Below are 16,460 nucleotides of genomic sequence, written 5' to 3'. Positions count from 1 at the left end.
TGTATGTAAGCGACTCATATTTCTTCTGTACTGATTGAAACTACATATCGATATCGAACATTGATATTTGAATAGATTGTATATATGCCTCGATGATACATGCCTTTTTACTGAGGTCTTCGAAATTGTTTGATCGCTCAGTTGAGATTGCCAAGTAACGATCATGCAAGAACAAGATGTGAGATAACATGATACTTGGTATTTGTTACTTATTTTTTCTTCTTTGAATCTTCACTTTCCTTTATCCACTTTTTCGGTATACCTCTACCTACCAACGCTTCAATTACCAATTTCACTTGAGAGCCTTGGATCTGTACTTCTTGCAGATTCAATTTAGGTGATGCACCGGGTAAGGGTTGGACTATCCAACATGACGAATAAATTGATTGATTAGCCTTTTGCTATATTTGGTATTTCGTGCTTTGTGGTTCCAAGCGGGAAACTTACCAGAAGCACTTCCTGCGCAAAGTTTTCTCATCTCCTCTGCGAATCCATCAGGATCGATGTTGAACGTTTCCAGTCCATATACGTGAGTCACTGTTTTTCGACCTTGTCGGGTTTTCACTGTCATTGTTATAGGTTGAAGGGTACCTTTTCTGTGGGATAGACAAAACCGCGTATCAGACTATGATATTCATACCCCCAGACTCATGGAGAGAGAGGGAGAGAGATCGTGTTGAATTGTAGATTTCATGTAGACTCACTTGATCACCCCTCCCAGACTAACACTCCAACTTGCACCGCTCTTCAATTTCTTCATCACCTCATCTCTAGCCATCTTATCCCCAGGTTCAGGCCTCTTGATCCCTACTGCTCTTCCCAGCTCATCGTCCAGGAATACAAATCGATGATCTGAAGGGTGAATCAGGGAATGTTTGGTCAAGTATGCATCTAATGCCGATTTCAATTCTGAGGGATGGTGAAGTGTGGATTTGCTATAGATTAAGATGATGAGGTTAACGTCGGTTCCCTATTCTACTCGCATGTAGATTCATCTACTGTGTATCACCGAACATCACTCACTCTACTCCAGCTGCTTCCCAGAAGCCTATAGCCCCACCAGAAGGTTTCCACAGTTCCTCAACTTCCAATTCCTTCCCTTTTCCCTTTCCTACACCACCGCTCGAACCACTCATTTGAGGATTGTTGCTATTATTGTTACTCGATTCTCCATCTGGGTTGGAGGCAGCTTCTCTAGCTGCTTTCCTAGCTGCTTTTTGCTCTTCTTGAGCTATCGTAGTGAATCCAGAGTGATTCTGTAACGAAGGATGATTGGAATCGAAGCTATTAAAAGGCAAAGTACATACATATTAGCCACATTGGACCAGTTATCTTACCATTGCCTTTCGATGAATGAAGCACAAAAGTTACTAACCTTTGAACGATCACTTCCCCCTTAGTCTCTTTGATCTTCAGCAACCCCTCTTTACCCAACTCTTTCATCCATTTGGTCAATTTCTTCCAATCGCTCTTCGCAATCACCACTTCTTCCCTTCTCTCTTTCGGGATATACGACGGTCGATTAGGTAGAACGTGTGCGGAGTATAGTAAGGATGCTGGAATGGGGAATGAGGCTGGTTGTAAAGATGATAATGCTTGAAGTAAGGATATGGAAAGTAAGGTTGATATTTCGGAGGATGAAAGTGGTTCGGAGGACGATGATGGGATCGACGACCGACCAGGAATAGATTCGGGTTGTGGATCTTCGTCTGTGATTGATAACTGCTGGATCGCTGGTTCAGAGGGTACAGGTGACGATGGTTGATCAGGTGGTCGAGCCAGTGGATTGATAGGTATAGGCAAGCTGAAAGGAGTCAAAGAGGGTTTACTGCCTAATTCCCAAAGGCTAAACTCATTCAGATCAGCACGAGTTCAAGTTTGTAAACGCAGATTTCACCTACTGATCATCGATTATACATAGTATATCCGCAAACTTCCCTTCTTCTTTTTCACCACCCTCATTCTGGAGGTTATCGATCCTTCTCTCCAAAGCACCTTTCATACCTCCTTGAGCTACCACCCTCCCTACGCCGACGTATCGAACATCTTCGATTCCATTCGAGGACGAAGAGACAAACGATACCAGTTGTCCTTCTTGTACATCGGGCAGTAACCATGGTTTCGACAGATTGCGGACGGCAGGGATGAATAGTGGTGCTCCTGTTAGTATGGGTGGGGGAAGTGGATTATGTATCTGGATGGTAGGTAAAGGAGGAGAAGGTAAAGGGAGGGATAAGAGGTATACTATAAGGGTATTAGCTTGATAGTTGCAAAGAAAATATCGTAGACTCACATGTAGGAATGTATTCCTTGGAGCTACGCCCGAATGTCATCCATAAAGGATCACCATCAGGCGTCAACCAAAAGGTCTAATCGACCTTGTCATTAGCACGACTTCATGGTAAGCGCATAGTCGATGTTGAGTTGTACATACCCCTTCTGTACCAACGCTAGTCTCGAAATTAGCTATCCTTACTCCTTCAGGTAGTATCATCCTGGCCAACTCTTTGTCTGCGATCCCATCCTGGGCTTGGCTCTCCCCTCGCAAGGAAGGGTACTGTTCGTATATCGCATTGAGCAGCTGTCGTCTCGCCGAAGACCGTAATGGCGTTGCGTTTGATTGGTGAGCTAGAGGTTTCTTGAACATGATTTCGCAGACCGTATCGTTCGCTCCCTGAAACGTCGGGTAGGTCTAGCTATCACTCGATGCTCTGATCGATGCTAGATGATTTTTCATACGAGTATATAGACAACTGAGGGGTGAAAGATGTTGGTTCTTTGTCCTTCGAAATGATGGTTACCCCACGGGGTAGTGGCGGTAGATGAAGATGTTTGACGACCTATCTTAGCTGGGATTCCTCCTTCTTCCTTCTGGATCATGCATGCAGCCAGGTAGAAGGATGAGATACATTGACCAGAAACAATGTAAACACTAGAGATACAGATCTACCAGAATCTATAAACTACATATACAGTATATATAAATCCCTTTCCACCTCAAAGCTCCTAGTCTCAATCTCGTCGAAGGCCCATGCCTCAATATCCTTGATCCTTCACGTCCAACCCTCCATCTACTGACGGTGTATCATCTTCATCCTGGCTCTTTCTAGTTTGCGTCGCAATACCATCAGACGAGAGCTCAAAAGACGGATCTAGTCTTGTACCTAGATGTGGGACTATCATTCCATCTTCCTATAGACAGCAATTCAATGTCAGCGGAATCCATCAACTGGACTGACAGGTAAAACCCACCAGTTTTACAGTCGGTTGACTAGGATTATCATGGATATCATTTTCTATGTCTTTATCACCCGATCTCGATTTTGATTTCAATTTGAACTTTGAGGATAAAATCTTATTTTGATCTTTCTTACCAATATATTTGTTTTCCTACAAGTCCCAATTGAAGTTATTCAGTCCAGCTTCACCTAGTCAGTCTCGAGTAGAAGCAAGAGGACTTACTTTGAGGTTGGAAGTACCATTCAACTGGTTTCTCAATCTATTTCGTGAATTTAATACAGTCAACAAGCCCACGACGTGGACTTTGGGGTGAAATAATCTAATATCAAAATGAACCATCAGATGTCTGCCTAACGTGAAAAAGACGATCGATCCCTACTCACTCGAAGAATATATTCAATCCTGCGTTCGGTTTTAATCCATAGGAAACCATGAACGCTATAGCCACTACTAAAGAAGGTAATTGAGTTTCGACCGAAATGCTAATGAGACAAGTCCACCAATCCAACGTCAACACTGCTTTGGATCTCTCCGTGACTTTTATGACCTAGTCTCTCATGGGACTGTGGAACACTCACGTGATCAACTTGTTAATCATTAAATCCGTATCTGACCAACCGGTACGTGACTTGATAAGTTTATGAAATATGATTGAAGTGATCAATAGATCAACCACTAGAGTGCCTCCGATCCAGTTGTAGAAGACTGGTTTGGTTTTCTACTCATTGTGCGTTACAAAAGAAATGAAACAACACAAACCGAAAGGTCAGTTCTGAAGCGTGCAATAGCATGGTGCTCTGGTTTGGTCTGGTTTGGTTTGGTTATGGGGCAAGTGAAGAACTTACGACCAGATCGTACGCATCGGGTATTCCGGAAAGCATGACTGTACCACCTATCGCGCCTCCTATACTTGCGAGGCTGTGTGTTCAACGTCAAAGTCAATGAGAGGAGGGGTGCTTGAGAGGGGATCTATCAGCTTACAGGAAAGGTAACACGATGATAGGTACCCATTTAGATCTATTATGGAGTTGATATGCTCTCTCAAGGTAGAATATCTGAAGAACGATTTAGCTTTTATACAAGGTATGGAAAAAATAAACAAACTTACTTGAACGAGAGTAACGGTCGCACAGTCTAATATAGGAAACCATCTAATGTCTAGTATTACAGGCCATGACACGGAATGAGCTCAGTCCAGAATTACCCATTTACAACGTCTACAGCTTGTATCGTGTCTTGTTGTGAAGTTAAGGGAAAGTACTCACAATCTAGCTGAATCAACCTATACCAATTCCCAAATCCACTAGCAAAACCATGAAAAAAGAAACAATCATTGAATATCGTCGTCGCTACTGATAGTAATACAGCGGAATATAAGATGATCTTATTGAATAGTCGATCGGAAGGAGTCCAAATGGCATTCCATATGAGTTGCTGGATTATACATCCTAATAGCATTGAGTCAAAGGCGAAGCTAATATCCAAATGCCAACGGCACCAGCATATTAGTACAAACTGCCATACATATGTATAGATGAACACATCCTTCTCTTGAGGGGACGGATTTTGATTGTGATTGATATCGTTTTGAGAGGATGAGACGCAGTCACTCACCCTAATACCACTGGACCTAGATACAAACCAATATGTTTCTGTATCCCCGCTTTGGTAAGATCATTGAGCTGTTGAGGGGTGAACCCCACTCTGTGCGGCATCTTCACCGGAGTTCCGATATAAATCAAGTGGAACTGAAGGATATGTGTATGCCTAGTTCTCGAGGGAGGGGAACAAAATGTTGGTTGTCCAGCCGAGCACGAGTTGCTAGATGTCGAATGAGGAAGGAAAGGAGGAGGAGGAGGAGGAGCGGAAGAGATAAACCTTGATTATAGCATCTGCGTGAATGATATAACAGACTTGACTATACTTTAACAACGGTTTCAACTTCTATTCAAGATGATGTTTAGATGAGAGTTTAAAACGAAAAAGTTAAGGAAATTCTTGCTGAAGGGTGGTTGATGATTTCGTTGTTCTTGCTCAATACCATCACATGGATGATTATCCGATAATAGTTTTGGTAAAGTTTGTACTTGGATCTATAACATCTAACGTCATGACATTCACCGTACCCATCCCGTCCATTCACGGTGACAAACAACAATCTCTTTGCCCCTTTCGGCGAAATTCAACCGACACACGCAAACAGATGTTCAGGGATTGATGTTGAACCCTGGGAGATCGGTTCCTGATCGACCTGATGTTTGCTACCCAATGAAGCACTATCAGCCGCTACATCGTAGTAAACAAAGGCTACGTGGTGCATGTCGCATGTTCAGATGCTCAACGAACGTTGTATATATCGCAGATGCACATACAGTCTGAGAAATCCCCGCAAAATACTGTAAATACCCTATTATCAATCGCGATTCCTTCGGAGAGCATTCTACGATCTTCCGATATCTTAATTTAGATATACACGACACGATACAACTGATAATACCATAACATCTCGTTTCATTTTCAATATATCTTATTATACTTGATTTAAATTATCTTGTTCCATGCATCCATGAAGACATGGATCCCGTGAGCACTACAGTATCAGTCTACTCATTCATTGCTTTTTCCTTCTCTCCGGATGATTGTCGTTCTTCAATCATATCACTACCCAACCGAATCGAAACCGAAAATCAGCTCAGCCCATCCTTTTATCACACATGAGCAGTACAAATTCGGACTCACGTATCCTATCACCTCTCTTAGTCTCTATAAACTGCACATCCAATCCACCCTCATTCTCCAAATCATTCAATTCAGACATTATAATTTCCCTTGCTGTCTTCCCCGTTGGATGAGGCACCAAGGCGTCTTTTATATGTATAATAAATATCTTCAGTCCTTCTAAAGGTCGTCTGTAGATTACACCAATCAGCTCAAGCTAAGCCAGTCTCACAAAATCATACCAGAAGCGATCATGATATTCTCCGTAGTTTTAGTTACTCACTTCTTGCTTTTTGATACGAATCCAGCTAACGTTCTCAGTTCCTGATATAACCCAGGTGGACTTAGATGTCCGAACATCAGATGAGCAGGTCTTGATGAATCGTATGAGCATTCAATCTTTTTTTTCCCAGCAAAGAACATAATTGTCAGTATCAAGTATAATAGTAAATTTCCGGAAAAAAATTGAAAGAAAGATGAAACAGTGAAAAGAAACGAAAATCAAATAAAAAAGACTGATGACATTGTGCACTTACGAATATCCCACATAATCTCCCATCTTTAAAACTCTTGCTAGCCTCTTTCCAGATATGTTCATTCAACCGCTTTGCTTCTTTCCCTCTTTCAATATCTATATCTTCTTCACCGGGATTCCTATATGACGATTCGACATCACCAAAAAACAAGAACTCTTTACCTTTCCCCTTTCCTTCCGTAGTTGATGACGGAGAGTGAGATGAAGATGAAGGTGGAGTCTGAGTCAGAGCAGATGGATCATAACGTATGAACATTGCTGAAGATTCGTAAGTGTTTTTTGATGTACATCCATGTGCGACTGGATAGGTGAGTAACGAGATGGGGAGAGTGGGATGTAATGGTCGATGAACACGTTCTGTACTTAGGCTAAGATGAAGCACACTCCCGTTAGCATAGCACAATATCTCTTGATCATTGTAGTCCACAGCCAAGTCCATGACAGAAGTCGGCGAGATGGTTTGTTCACGACCAAGGGAGGAGACGAGGAGAACCAACTTGACTTACGGACTAAATAACAGACAAGAATTGTAATTCTCCTCCGTCCCTTCAACCTCACCATTCGGTCCATTAACCATTCCCAATCCATTCTTATCGCCATCATCAATTTTCCTCTTCTTCCTTCCGGGGGGATGCGGTCTATCACCTTCTCTATCCGGCACCCAACTTCCCAACTCTGGCCATAGTCCACCTTGATAAGCTTGACTCAATTGTTCCAGCGTTTTCCTCGTTCCGTACACATGCGGTTTAGGATGAGTCGCCGCTGCTGTTGCTGCTTTAGTCTGGTTATTCGACTTATGAGGTGAGACGTTATTGGTATCTGTAGGAGGTTGAGTGTGTTGAGCTGATTTGGGTGGGACCGAACCGGAGAGCATGATTAGGGATCCGACGTGATCTAAATGTGCGTGAGTGATAAGGTAGCATCTGAAAGTATAGGTAAAAAGACATCAGCGCCACCATGTAAAAAGGATGTAAGACGGTTATGGTAAAGGGTGATGGTCACGCTCACGCTAGAAACGAGAACACATGAGCAGCCTGTAATAACGGTGTATTATAATTTTTGGGAAATCTCAAATCCGGAAAGAGGTTTGACGACGATGTAGTGGGATTGGAAAGTATAGAAGCTAAAGCACCGAGACCTGATCCTGTGACAATCGAAAACGATAGTCAGTCAAATGCGCCGGGAGTGGATGTTATAGGATTTTTTGCGGATGGTAGTGTACAGTGAAGGATGTTGATTATAGATGAAGGATATCTGATATCTTTTCGTACGATATGGTAACTTACCACCTTCCAAAGCCAATACTCCATCTTCCCAAGAACTCTTCGAAGCTTTGACAAGGTATCTACATTTACACAAGGTCAATATCGATATGATCATCATCTCACCACTTGAGAGAGCGAGATGTGATGAGAGTGACGGAAGACTCACCCCGAACAATCCGTCTCTAAAGGTCCACCCCCACTGCCCAATACTATAATCTCAAAAGTAGGTTCGAACTCGGTCTCATATTCATTCGACAAGGTGATTGTATCCACCGCAGAAGATGTAGATGTAGTTGTAGATGTAGATGATTGAGCTTTATTGGTATCATTCTCATTCTCATTCCCCTTCCTACTCTGTCTTAACTTTGGTACCGATACTTGCATAGGTAAAGGACTCTTTGTCCTATTTGTTCTTCTTGATCTGATTGACATTGTCCTCTTGTTATTATTGTCTAAAGAGGTGGAGTCGGTCCCTGCGCTTGTCATTCTGTTTTGGTGCTGATAATATGACAGTAATTATAGGATTGTACAGTGTTTATATTGATATATGTGACCGACAAGGGATGTAAAGTATAGGGTATAGATTATCGATATTGAATCGTTGATACTTGAACACTGATGGCCGGACAATTGGATAAATATCTGTACGTATAGGATATCGTAATAGGAGGAATGTCTGCGATGAGATATAGTCGTGTGAGATCGATCGTTTACTGTTGTTTGTTGGCGATGGGGTGAGTAACCGTATGATCTTTCGTGGATTCGTCTTGATACACTTCCCTGAACTGGAGTGGCATGCTTATACCTATGCTCAGGTGAATCGCACTAATGAGGGAGTACGTACGCATGTAAAGTCATGACAAGTTATCCAGTAGTCGATGTTATGTATATTTATATTTATCTCCTACTTGCATTCTGCCCATTCCTTGATTTGACATTTGACATCATTGATTGACTTTGTCCAAACGGTGCGATTCACGCCCAATTACCCGACGCCTTTTACCCTATTCCTGAATCATAACATCATTCATCCCGTACCTTGGTCCAACAGTCACTGCCCTGTATTATACAAAATACAGGTCTTCTCCGTAATCTCTTAAGGGTTCAAGGTGGGATTTCCCTCCATCTTCCGGATTAAGGTTAAGTGGATCTCTTTTCCAATTCCAGGACAGTACGCCAATGGTTTTTCATCTTTTCATGTGGCTCATACTTTATATCAAGTACAACATCAGTTGGTATTTTTGTTGAAGAACCGATTTACCGGGTCGATGATCTGAGACATGCAATACTGGGTGTCTGGTTGTGGATGTAGCAATAGACTTTAGCTCACTCACTCCTGCTATAATTTGAGGACACAGATAATAACATAATATGCAGGTGGTACAGGTATCGTGTACCGCCTTTGATACTGTATTCGTGATGCGATGCATGGATTACTCTGTCATTTGTCGCAGCATATATCAAACAATCATTTGTATTTCTATATTTATATCCCTCCTTCTCACCTGTCCTACCTGCCTTATCCGATGCAACCGCATACCTTCTTCCGTCTTTATCACCGCGTCATGACCTCTACATCTACACTAACAATAACGAACTCAATGTAGCTTCAGTAGCAACGACCTATTCATCGTCCAATAACAAAAACAAACATAATCAGCAGACGACCTTTCGTGATATGTCAGTTTGATTGATTGGCCCACCTCTAAAGCCTGTTGCACTTCCAATTTCCTTCTAGCTTCATTCAACCAATCACCCGCCAACTTGGCCGGCCATCCTTTCAACGTGTTGACCTCTCTCGCCGCACCGTCCAAATCTTTTTCGGCCAAACACCACTCCGCTCTAGCCAAGACAGCACCAACATTCTGTCCATCGACTGGACCGGGTGAAGGTCGGAAGAGCAATTTCGATAATCCTATTGAAGCAAGGTGAGAAACCACTCCAGCTTCTTCAGGGGGAGGTACCAATGAAGACGAATGCACTTTAGGTGCGATAGATTGGGTAAACCACGATGATAAGGCTGCGAAAGATTTCACGCCGGTAGTTGGTATGCCAGATTTCTCCAATTGTCCCAAAGTAGTCAGAATGACACTCTCATCTTTATCTGACGAAGAGAGAGATTTTAATGCTCTTAATTCCTCATCAAATGATACGTCTCCTGAATCAACTTTGTTCTGTACAGCTCGGAGAGCAGACCAGATCTTGTGTAGTCTAACATTGTCATCTAATTGCGCTGAGTTATCCAAGGTGACTCGCTCGAGTTGTTTCAACGATGTGGTGAGGGTATCAAGTTTTGCCAATCTACCTCCTCGTTCAGTCTCTACTTGACTCTTGATGGATCGTAACCATCTTCGTTGGAGTTCGATACCTTGAGAAACAACTTCGTCTCGGAGTCTATTCGGAAATACAATACGGTATCAGCCATCGAATACAATTAACTCCCACAGTTGAAGGATGAAGGTGATTCAACTTAAGTGTGAGTATCTTGCGCCATCACTCACCTCTGCTCGATACCCTGTCTCTGCGATTCCAACTCATTCTCCAATTCACCTCTCCATTTCGCCACCAAACCTTCTCTCTCTTTCGCCCATGACTCCTTTAACCCTTGTTCAGATTTCGTCCAATCCGCTTCCTTTCCTTTCAAAAGCGCTTCAAACTCCTTCGTCTTCTCGTTGACCGTTTGTTCCAGTTTCTTCTTTTCGGCCAATTTCACATCGTGTAATCTCTTGTTCAGCGCAGTTAGGTCGTCCTGAGCCTTGGAGAGAATACTGGTAGCTTCGTTGGAAGGTGGGGCAGTTCCTGGTCCAGTACCCGAAGCGGTCGAAAGGGAAGTAGTGAGTGAATCGATGGTCGAAGCAAGTTGTTCTATTATAGGTTCTTCAGAAGCAAACTCTTTCACTTTAGGTCCAAGCAGGGGGAGGGTCTCTTTGACTTTCTCTTCTTCTGTCAACACGGGTTTAACAGTCGGAGGAGGGATATAGTATCCTGGAGGAGGTTCGAATCCTAATGGTAATTCAGGTCCGTTGTAAACTTTCTTACCTTCATAAGAAGGTTTCTGCGGTGTGACACCAGTAGGGTTCAATTCTCTCGTTCGCTGTTGATAGGGTGAAACGGATTTTTCATACTCCGTAGCATGAGGTTTGATAGCTTCCTTGGCATCGTGAGCAGCGCTCTCCACCTTCTTTTCACCTCTCTTCAAGGCATCTTCAGCTTGGTGTAGGGCTTTCTGACCTTTGGTCTCAGCTGATCCTAAAGCTTTTTCAGCCTCTCTTACAATCCCTTCTACCCCATCGGAGAAATTGAACGGAACATCTTTCGTAACTTGATCGACCTTCTCTTTAGCATCATGGGCAAGGTGTTTCAACCTATCTTCAGCATTGTGCGTAGCAGTTATAGCTTTGTCTTTCAGATCTTGAGCTTTATGTTGGATCTTTTGTGTAGTAGTCTCTTTGCCGACCAAGGTATCTTTAGCTTCTACAGTCTTAGCCTTGACCTTTTCACCAGCACTGACAACTTCCTTCTTAGCCTCTCCAGCCTTTCTTTCGATTTTCTGGGTGGTGGTCTCTTCGAGTTTACCAGTAGCGGTGTTGTACGATTGAACGGCTTTCTTAGTTATCGTACCAAAACCAAGTGATTGCCATCCGTTATCATCCGCGAAATCAGCTACGACCTCACCACCTGGCAAGTTCGATACGAAGAAATCCCTATATCCCTCTGAATGCGTCGAAGCCACACCGGAAAGACCATAGAACGTGATCGCTCCGAGGGAAGTGTAGATGATGAATCTCCTAAAGAAGTGACGAGGTTTTCTAGGTGGTGGAGTGGATAGTGGTTGGGCAGAAGCGAGAGTGGAAGATCCTGGAGTTGGGGTGGTAGGTGGGACAGTAACTGGTTTGATAGGTACGGTTTTGAGTGACGGAGGGGGGTTGGGAGGAAGACCGGATCCTGGAGGAGGGGGAGGAGGAGGTGTAGCGTAACACTATTGTAAGTCCGTCAGTAACGACTAATGACGCCAGAGATATCGTATGACTTACTCTTCGCTGGGGAAGCGAGCGGACTGCTCTCGAGCGAGCTACATGGAGTTGACTGGACATGGCTGAAGCTTGGAACTGCTAGAGCTGTACTTGTCTTTTGATTCTACGGCAAGATGGATGAGCATGCATGAGAACATTGACGTATTTGACGCTACCAGCTACCAATCAACCATCAACCGGAGCATCATACTCACACGAGGGAGAGGGAAGGGGACGGAGTTATGCCATATCACCGAGTCACCGTAGACAGCGTGCTTCTCAAGTGGCGCCTCCAAAATGAGCAACCGTGGGAGAGAACCTCATGAGCAATTAGATATGTGATCGTCCATCTATTTTTCTGATTTCAACATTTCAACTCTCGATTACTTGATCAAACAGACATCACTATAAATCCACATCCTCTTCACACTATATCACAATGTCAAACTCGGACGATATCATAACCACCTCCAACGGTCTAGGCTACACCTCAAACTCAGCCGCTCACCCTGAGAGCCTGGTGAAACCACCCATGGCACCTACTGCAGGCGAAGATACGATAGAGATCAAGATTGAGTTTGGGTAGGTGTACAAGGGCGAAGCAAAGAGGGAAGAAAACAGAAATGGTTGACTGATACGTTGCCTGTTTTTCGGTTTCAGCGGCGGTCTACATCTTTTATTCTCTTCGCAACCTAGTCATAAGATAAATATACCTCGTAATATACCCAACTCAGAGGATGGTCAACCTCAACCGGTGAATATGAGATATTTGGTCAAATGGATGAAAAATAATTTGTTGAGTGAGAGGGAAGAGATGTTTGGTGATGGTGATGGAGTGTAAGTCGTCCCCTCGCATACAACGTATGACTTGTTTGTAGATGATGGGTACTAACAGATTGAGATGCTCGATATGTAGTCGACCAGGTATATTGGTTTTGATAAACGATGCAGACTGGGAACTTGAAGGTGAATTAGAGTATGAGTTGAGGGATAGGGATGAGGTCGTCTTCATATCGACTTTACACGGTGGATAAATCAGTGTGAGTGTGTTATCACCAAGCAAGCTAGCAGAGAACAATCGATTGTTTACAGCGACAGCTAACGGATGACTGTACTATATAGCCTTCATCGCAATCTCATTCATATACTATACCCCTGCATCATATACCCTTTGGATATCTCCTCATATGTATATATCACAGCACGATATAATCTTTTACGTTTTACCTTCCCATGGGCAATGACGATATACCTAACTTGAGAAAGTCGAGATATGCTGATCAAAGGGAAGGTATGCCTTCTTACTGATCAAAGGATCCAACTTTCCCGTTGACTTAACAGCGTCGATGTAACCTAAATGGTGTGACATCTGTCCAAAGGTCAAAACTTGAATCATCGTCGGATTGAATTTCTACTGAAAGTGATATCTTTCTATCTACTGACATCATCTTTACCAACTTTGCCAAACCACATCTAACGCAGTAACCCACATGTCCAATACCTATAATCCCTCATGGTCCTGGCGATCGGACCTTTGCGGGAACACAGGTGAGTATTCATGTCAAAACGGTGATAGTGATACTGAACGAAAGATATGGTATGACAGGTACAATCAACTCATCCAGTAACGGTACAGCCTTCAGAAAACCTCCAACCAGACCAGACGAACGATCCCAACATCATTATACATCCTCTCAAACACAAGCACAATCGACCACCAACCCACCCTCTAGTAAATACTCTCATGCTGACTATGAATCCTGTGCCACCTGTACACATCAGATCAACCATAATTTACCTCGAGTAGAACATCAATACGTCCCTTATAAAGCTGGTCATACCACTGATACTGGTACTGATATTGGTAGCTCGTGGCAATCTCCTGCGGGTGGTGTAGGATGGGGAAGAGAGGATCAACATACCGCTCAAGACTTGCATATCCCTTCAAACTACAACCGAGGCTCTGATTTGAATACTCAATCGACTCAGCCCCTTCCTTCTTATACTTCGAATACCGATATAGATACAGATCCGAACCTTCCCATCCCATATCCCGAACATGATTTTGATCCATTGTCTTCTTCTCAACCCTACTCCAACTCCACCGGTTGGCCTAATCATCATAATACTCAATTCGGTCTTCCCGACAAACTCCGTCACCTGACTACTTTCTCTGGTATACCTCCCAAAGGGTATATAATGACTTACAGCGGGAGAGGTAATCCCCTAAAGTTTCAAGATTACTTTGCAGCCAGAGTAGATATATCTGTAAGATTAAATCCTAACCATCCTTCTATCATCAACACTACTCGTACCAGCTCAGAGAAGAGTGATTACAAGTACAGCTATGACCTTGGTAATCCATTGGTTCAAAACGCCTACGAGGGATATATCCTACGTACGTTGTTCTCTGAATCTTTCCGAATCAACGCTTCGAAGAAACGTACCAATACAGATGAGATTTAACAACCTACCCGTGAAACCATCAGTGAAAACACTCAATCGCTCAAACAAGCTTCTGAGCAATTACTAGAAAATCGAAACAGTGAATTTGAATTCGTTTGGGTAAATTACGATAATCAATCTGAATGGTCAAAAGATAAAAAATCGTTAGGTCCTCTAAAGCTCAGTGAAAGTTTGAAGAGACAAGCTTGTACCAGGGCCAACATGATTATGAATAATGGGAAAGGGAGTTTCAGAGGTGGTGGAAGAAGAATAGGAGGGTATTTAGATTTGGATGTGCATAATGATTATAGAGAATCTTTGGGGCTGAGACCTAGACCTGCGTGATACCTTACTGCGTATGATGCAATGTTAAGATAAATACGTATATGTGTTATTGAATTACTATTGTGATATATACAAAATGCATACATACTCTTCACAACAACATCTTAATCACTTCACTACGACCACCCCTTTCGACTCCACTCTTTCAAGGATTTACGATTTACTGAAATTCCACTCGCATCAACTAGCCATTAATACTGCTGAAGGTGTTAATCCATTCTCTTTCAATGTCTTCTTCATATCATCTCTTGTATATGTCTTACTAATGACAGCGAAAACACGAAGGATCAGCTTGATATGTCATCTCTGGCTACTCAGCTGATGAGTGACATTTCAAAGTGACACGCACCGAGGGAAAGTCGAAGCGAACGTGACTGTATCAACATTATAAGCCAAATTCTCCGATGCTACCCATTCAGCTACGTCTATCAGGGCTATTGTCCCTTCATCAGCTATAAGCTCTTCTCATGTGACCAGTGTTGATACAGCTGGTGGGTATAAACATACTATTATCACTTGGGAAAGTTTTCGTTAATGGTTGACCACCAACACTCAATCGGACCTACGATATCACAACACGTCAGTTATTGGTTGTTTAATCTGAGTGCGATTACGAGTGAACTGACCTGTAATCTAGTCTGAGGATTGTCCGAACTACTAACTCCAGCTGTTGGTTTGGCTACTGCCACAGGAGCAGGTGGAGTTTGGGTACCTGTACCTGTACCTGCTCGTAAAGCCTTTTCTCGAGCGGCCTTCTCAGCTCGTTCCCTTTTATCAGCCTCGATCTGAGCTTTGATAGCTGCTTTTGCTCTTTGATCTTCCAATTTTTCTACAAATCAACAAATTGACAACATCAACTTGTGAGCTTCAAGTCTAGGTAAAGATTTCGCCCAGCTAGCTCACCTCTCCTTTTCTGTTCGGCTTGTTTCTGTAATTCCTTAGCTTGCATCTCCTCTTTGATCCTCCCACTATCTTGCCCTGCTTTCCTTCGTAATGCCTAACCAGCGCACATAATCGGAATTATAAGCTGTATGATGACAGGCAGCAATAATCTGATCTGGATCTTTCAGCTCACCTCATTCGCTTTATTATCTTTAGCATCCACTTTAGCTTGAGCAGCACGTTTGATAGCTAATTTCTCTCTCAATTCAGCAAGTTTCGCTTTTTTCTCTTCTTCCGTCAACGGTTTGATCTACTCCACCCGAACATGACTCATCAGCTCGCAACATTCATTACTCATCGTCTGGTCAGCTGACAGCTCACCTCATCTGTAGATTCTTCAAACTGATCATGACCACTCTTCTCTGCGTGTAATTCTGCATTGGCAGTTGACCGAAACACTTTCCCACATTCACTACACTTTATCGACTGACCCAGTATGTCAGCTAATATTCAAGTTTCTGCTAATTTTTTCCGGGTCAGGCTCACTCTTGCTACCAAGTCTGAGTCGTCTACTGCTCCACTCTCGATCTTCTTGATATTAGCTTTGACAGCTTCCTCATCGTCTTCTTCCGCCTCGACAGCTTCAGGGATGGGTTTTTCAGAATTTTCAAGAAGATGATCCATCGCGGGCTATGGCGAATATCATGCCTGTGAGCTATTGGTGTATACCCTGTCTGCAGGTCGGTCAGCTCACCTGCAATCCCGAATTCTTGGTGGCTTTCAATGCCCCTGACAACATATCTTTGATCAGCTGGAGATGCTGGGCAGCAACCGTTGAGCGGACTTACAGTCGATCCTAGCCGGGTCAAAGCCCATTGAGAGGAGTGATTCTCTGTCTGACATTGTTAATTGCGCTTTGATTGGTCTTCCGTGACCCTCGTTTGACGCTTGGATATAAGGAGAAGGATGGATAGCCTAGCCAAAGTGACAAGGTTGGTTTATGGTTGATAGACGAGC

General features: G+C 43.2%; 7 protein-coding genes across 7 annotated transcripts; 2 read left to right on the top strand and 5 right to left on the bottom strand.

The window, feature by feature from the left end:
- Positions 1-209: 209 nt before the first annotated feature.
- L199_005516 (uncharacterized protein) lies at positions 210-2,647 on the bottom strand (the record flags this gene model as incomplete). Its single annotated transcript, XM_064891226.1, has 8 exons — positions 210-361; positions 448-596; positions 705-935; positions 1,024-1,284; positions 1,376-1,846; positions 1,902-2,244; positions 2,294-2,369; positions 2,435-2,647. The coding sequence occupies 8 exons, from the start codon at positions 2,645-2,647 to the stop codon at positions 210-212; spliced, it is 1,896 nt and encodes a 631-aa protein (XP_064747298.1).
- A 389-nt stretch (positions 2,648-3,036) lies between these two features.
- Positions 3,037-4,955, bottom strand: L199_005515 (uncharacterized protein; the record flags this gene model as incomplete). Its single annotated transcript, XM_064891225.1, has 10 exons — positions 3,037-3,192; positions 3,253-3,390; positions 3,463-3,559; positions 3,624-3,722; positions 3,819-3,958; positions 4,086-4,158; positions 4,222-4,295; positions 4,349-4,398; positions 4,506-4,714; positions 4,855-4,955. The coding sequence occupies 10 exons, from the start codon at positions 4,953-4,955 to the stop codon at positions 3,037-3,039; spliced, it is 1,137 nt and encodes a 378-aa protein (XP_064747297.1).
- Positions 4,956-5,932: 977 nt separating this feature from the next.
- On the bottom strand, positions 5,933-8,244 carry L199_005514 (uncharacterized protein; the record flags this gene model as incomplete). Its single annotated transcript, XM_064891224.1, has 7 exons — positions 5,933-6,149; positions 6,242-6,357; positions 6,495-6,861; positions 7,000-7,416; positions 7,502-7,637; positions 7,780-7,838; positions 7,925-8,244. 7 exons carry the CDS (start codon positions 8,242-8,244, stop codon positions 5,933-5,935), a joined length of 1,632 nt encoding a protein of 543 aa, XP_064747296.1.
- Positions 8,245-9,336: 1,092 nt separating this feature from the next.
- Positions 9,337-11,852, bottom strand: L199_005513 (uncharacterized protein; the record flags this gene model as incomplete). The annotated part of the gene is made up of 4 exons (XM_064891223.1): positions 9,337-9,381; positions 9,462-10,152; positions 10,260-11,737; positions 11,793-11,852. 4 exons carry the CDS (start codon positions 11,850-11,852, stop codon positions 9,337-9,339), a joined length of 2,274 nt encoding a protein of 757 aa, XP_064747295.1.
- A 358-nt stretch (positions 11,853-12,210) lies between these two features.
- Positions 12,211-12,805, top strand: L199_005512 (uncharacterized protein; the record flags this gene model as incomplete). The annotated part of the gene is made up of 3 exons (XM_064891222.1): positions 12,211-12,353; positions 12,432-12,608; positions 12,688-12,805. The coding sequence occupies 3 exons, from the start codon at positions 12,211-12,213 to the stop codon at positions 12,803-12,805; spliced, it is 438 nt and encodes a 145-aa protein (XP_064747294.1).
- A 479-nt stretch (positions 12,806-13,284) lies between these two features.
- L199_005511 (uncharacterized protein) lies at positions 13,285-14,561 on the top strand (the record flags this gene model as incomplete). The annotated part of the gene is made up of 3 exons (XM_064891221.1): positions 13,285-13,319; positions 13,364-14,169; positions 14,305-14,561. The coding sequence occupies 3 exons, from the start codon at positions 13,285-13,287 to the stop codon at positions 14,559-14,561; spliced, it is 1,098 nt and encodes a 365-aa protein (XP_064747293.1).
- Positions 14,562-14,741: 180 nt separating this feature from the next.
- Positions 14,742-16,346, bottom strand: L199_005510 (uncharacterized protein; the record flags this gene model as incomplete). Its single annotated transcript, XM_064891220.1, has 10 exons — positions 14,742-14,823; positions 14,911-14,995; positions 15,069-15,123; positions 15,188-15,390; positions 15,465-15,558; positions 15,637-15,753; positions 15,825-15,929; positions 15,990-16,133; positions 16,198-16,232; positions 16,292-16,346. 10 exons carry the CDS (start codon positions 16,344-16,346, stop codon positions 14,742-14,744), a joined length of 975 nt encoding a protein of 324 aa, XP_064747292.1.
- Between the last annotated feature and the right edge of the window lie 114 nt (positions 16,347-16,460).

Source organism: Kwoniella botswanensis, chromosome 1 (genome assembly GCF_036426115.1).
Source record: "Kwoniella botswanensis chromosome 1, complete sequence".
NCBI classification, from domain to species: domain Eukaryota; kingdom Fungi; phylum Basidiomycota; class Tremellomycetes; order Tremellales; family Cryptococcaceae; genus Kwoniella; species Kwoniella botswanensis.
The sequence above is the reverse complement of the archived record's forward strand: the minus strand, read 5'-3'. Positions and strand labels throughout refer to the sequence as shown.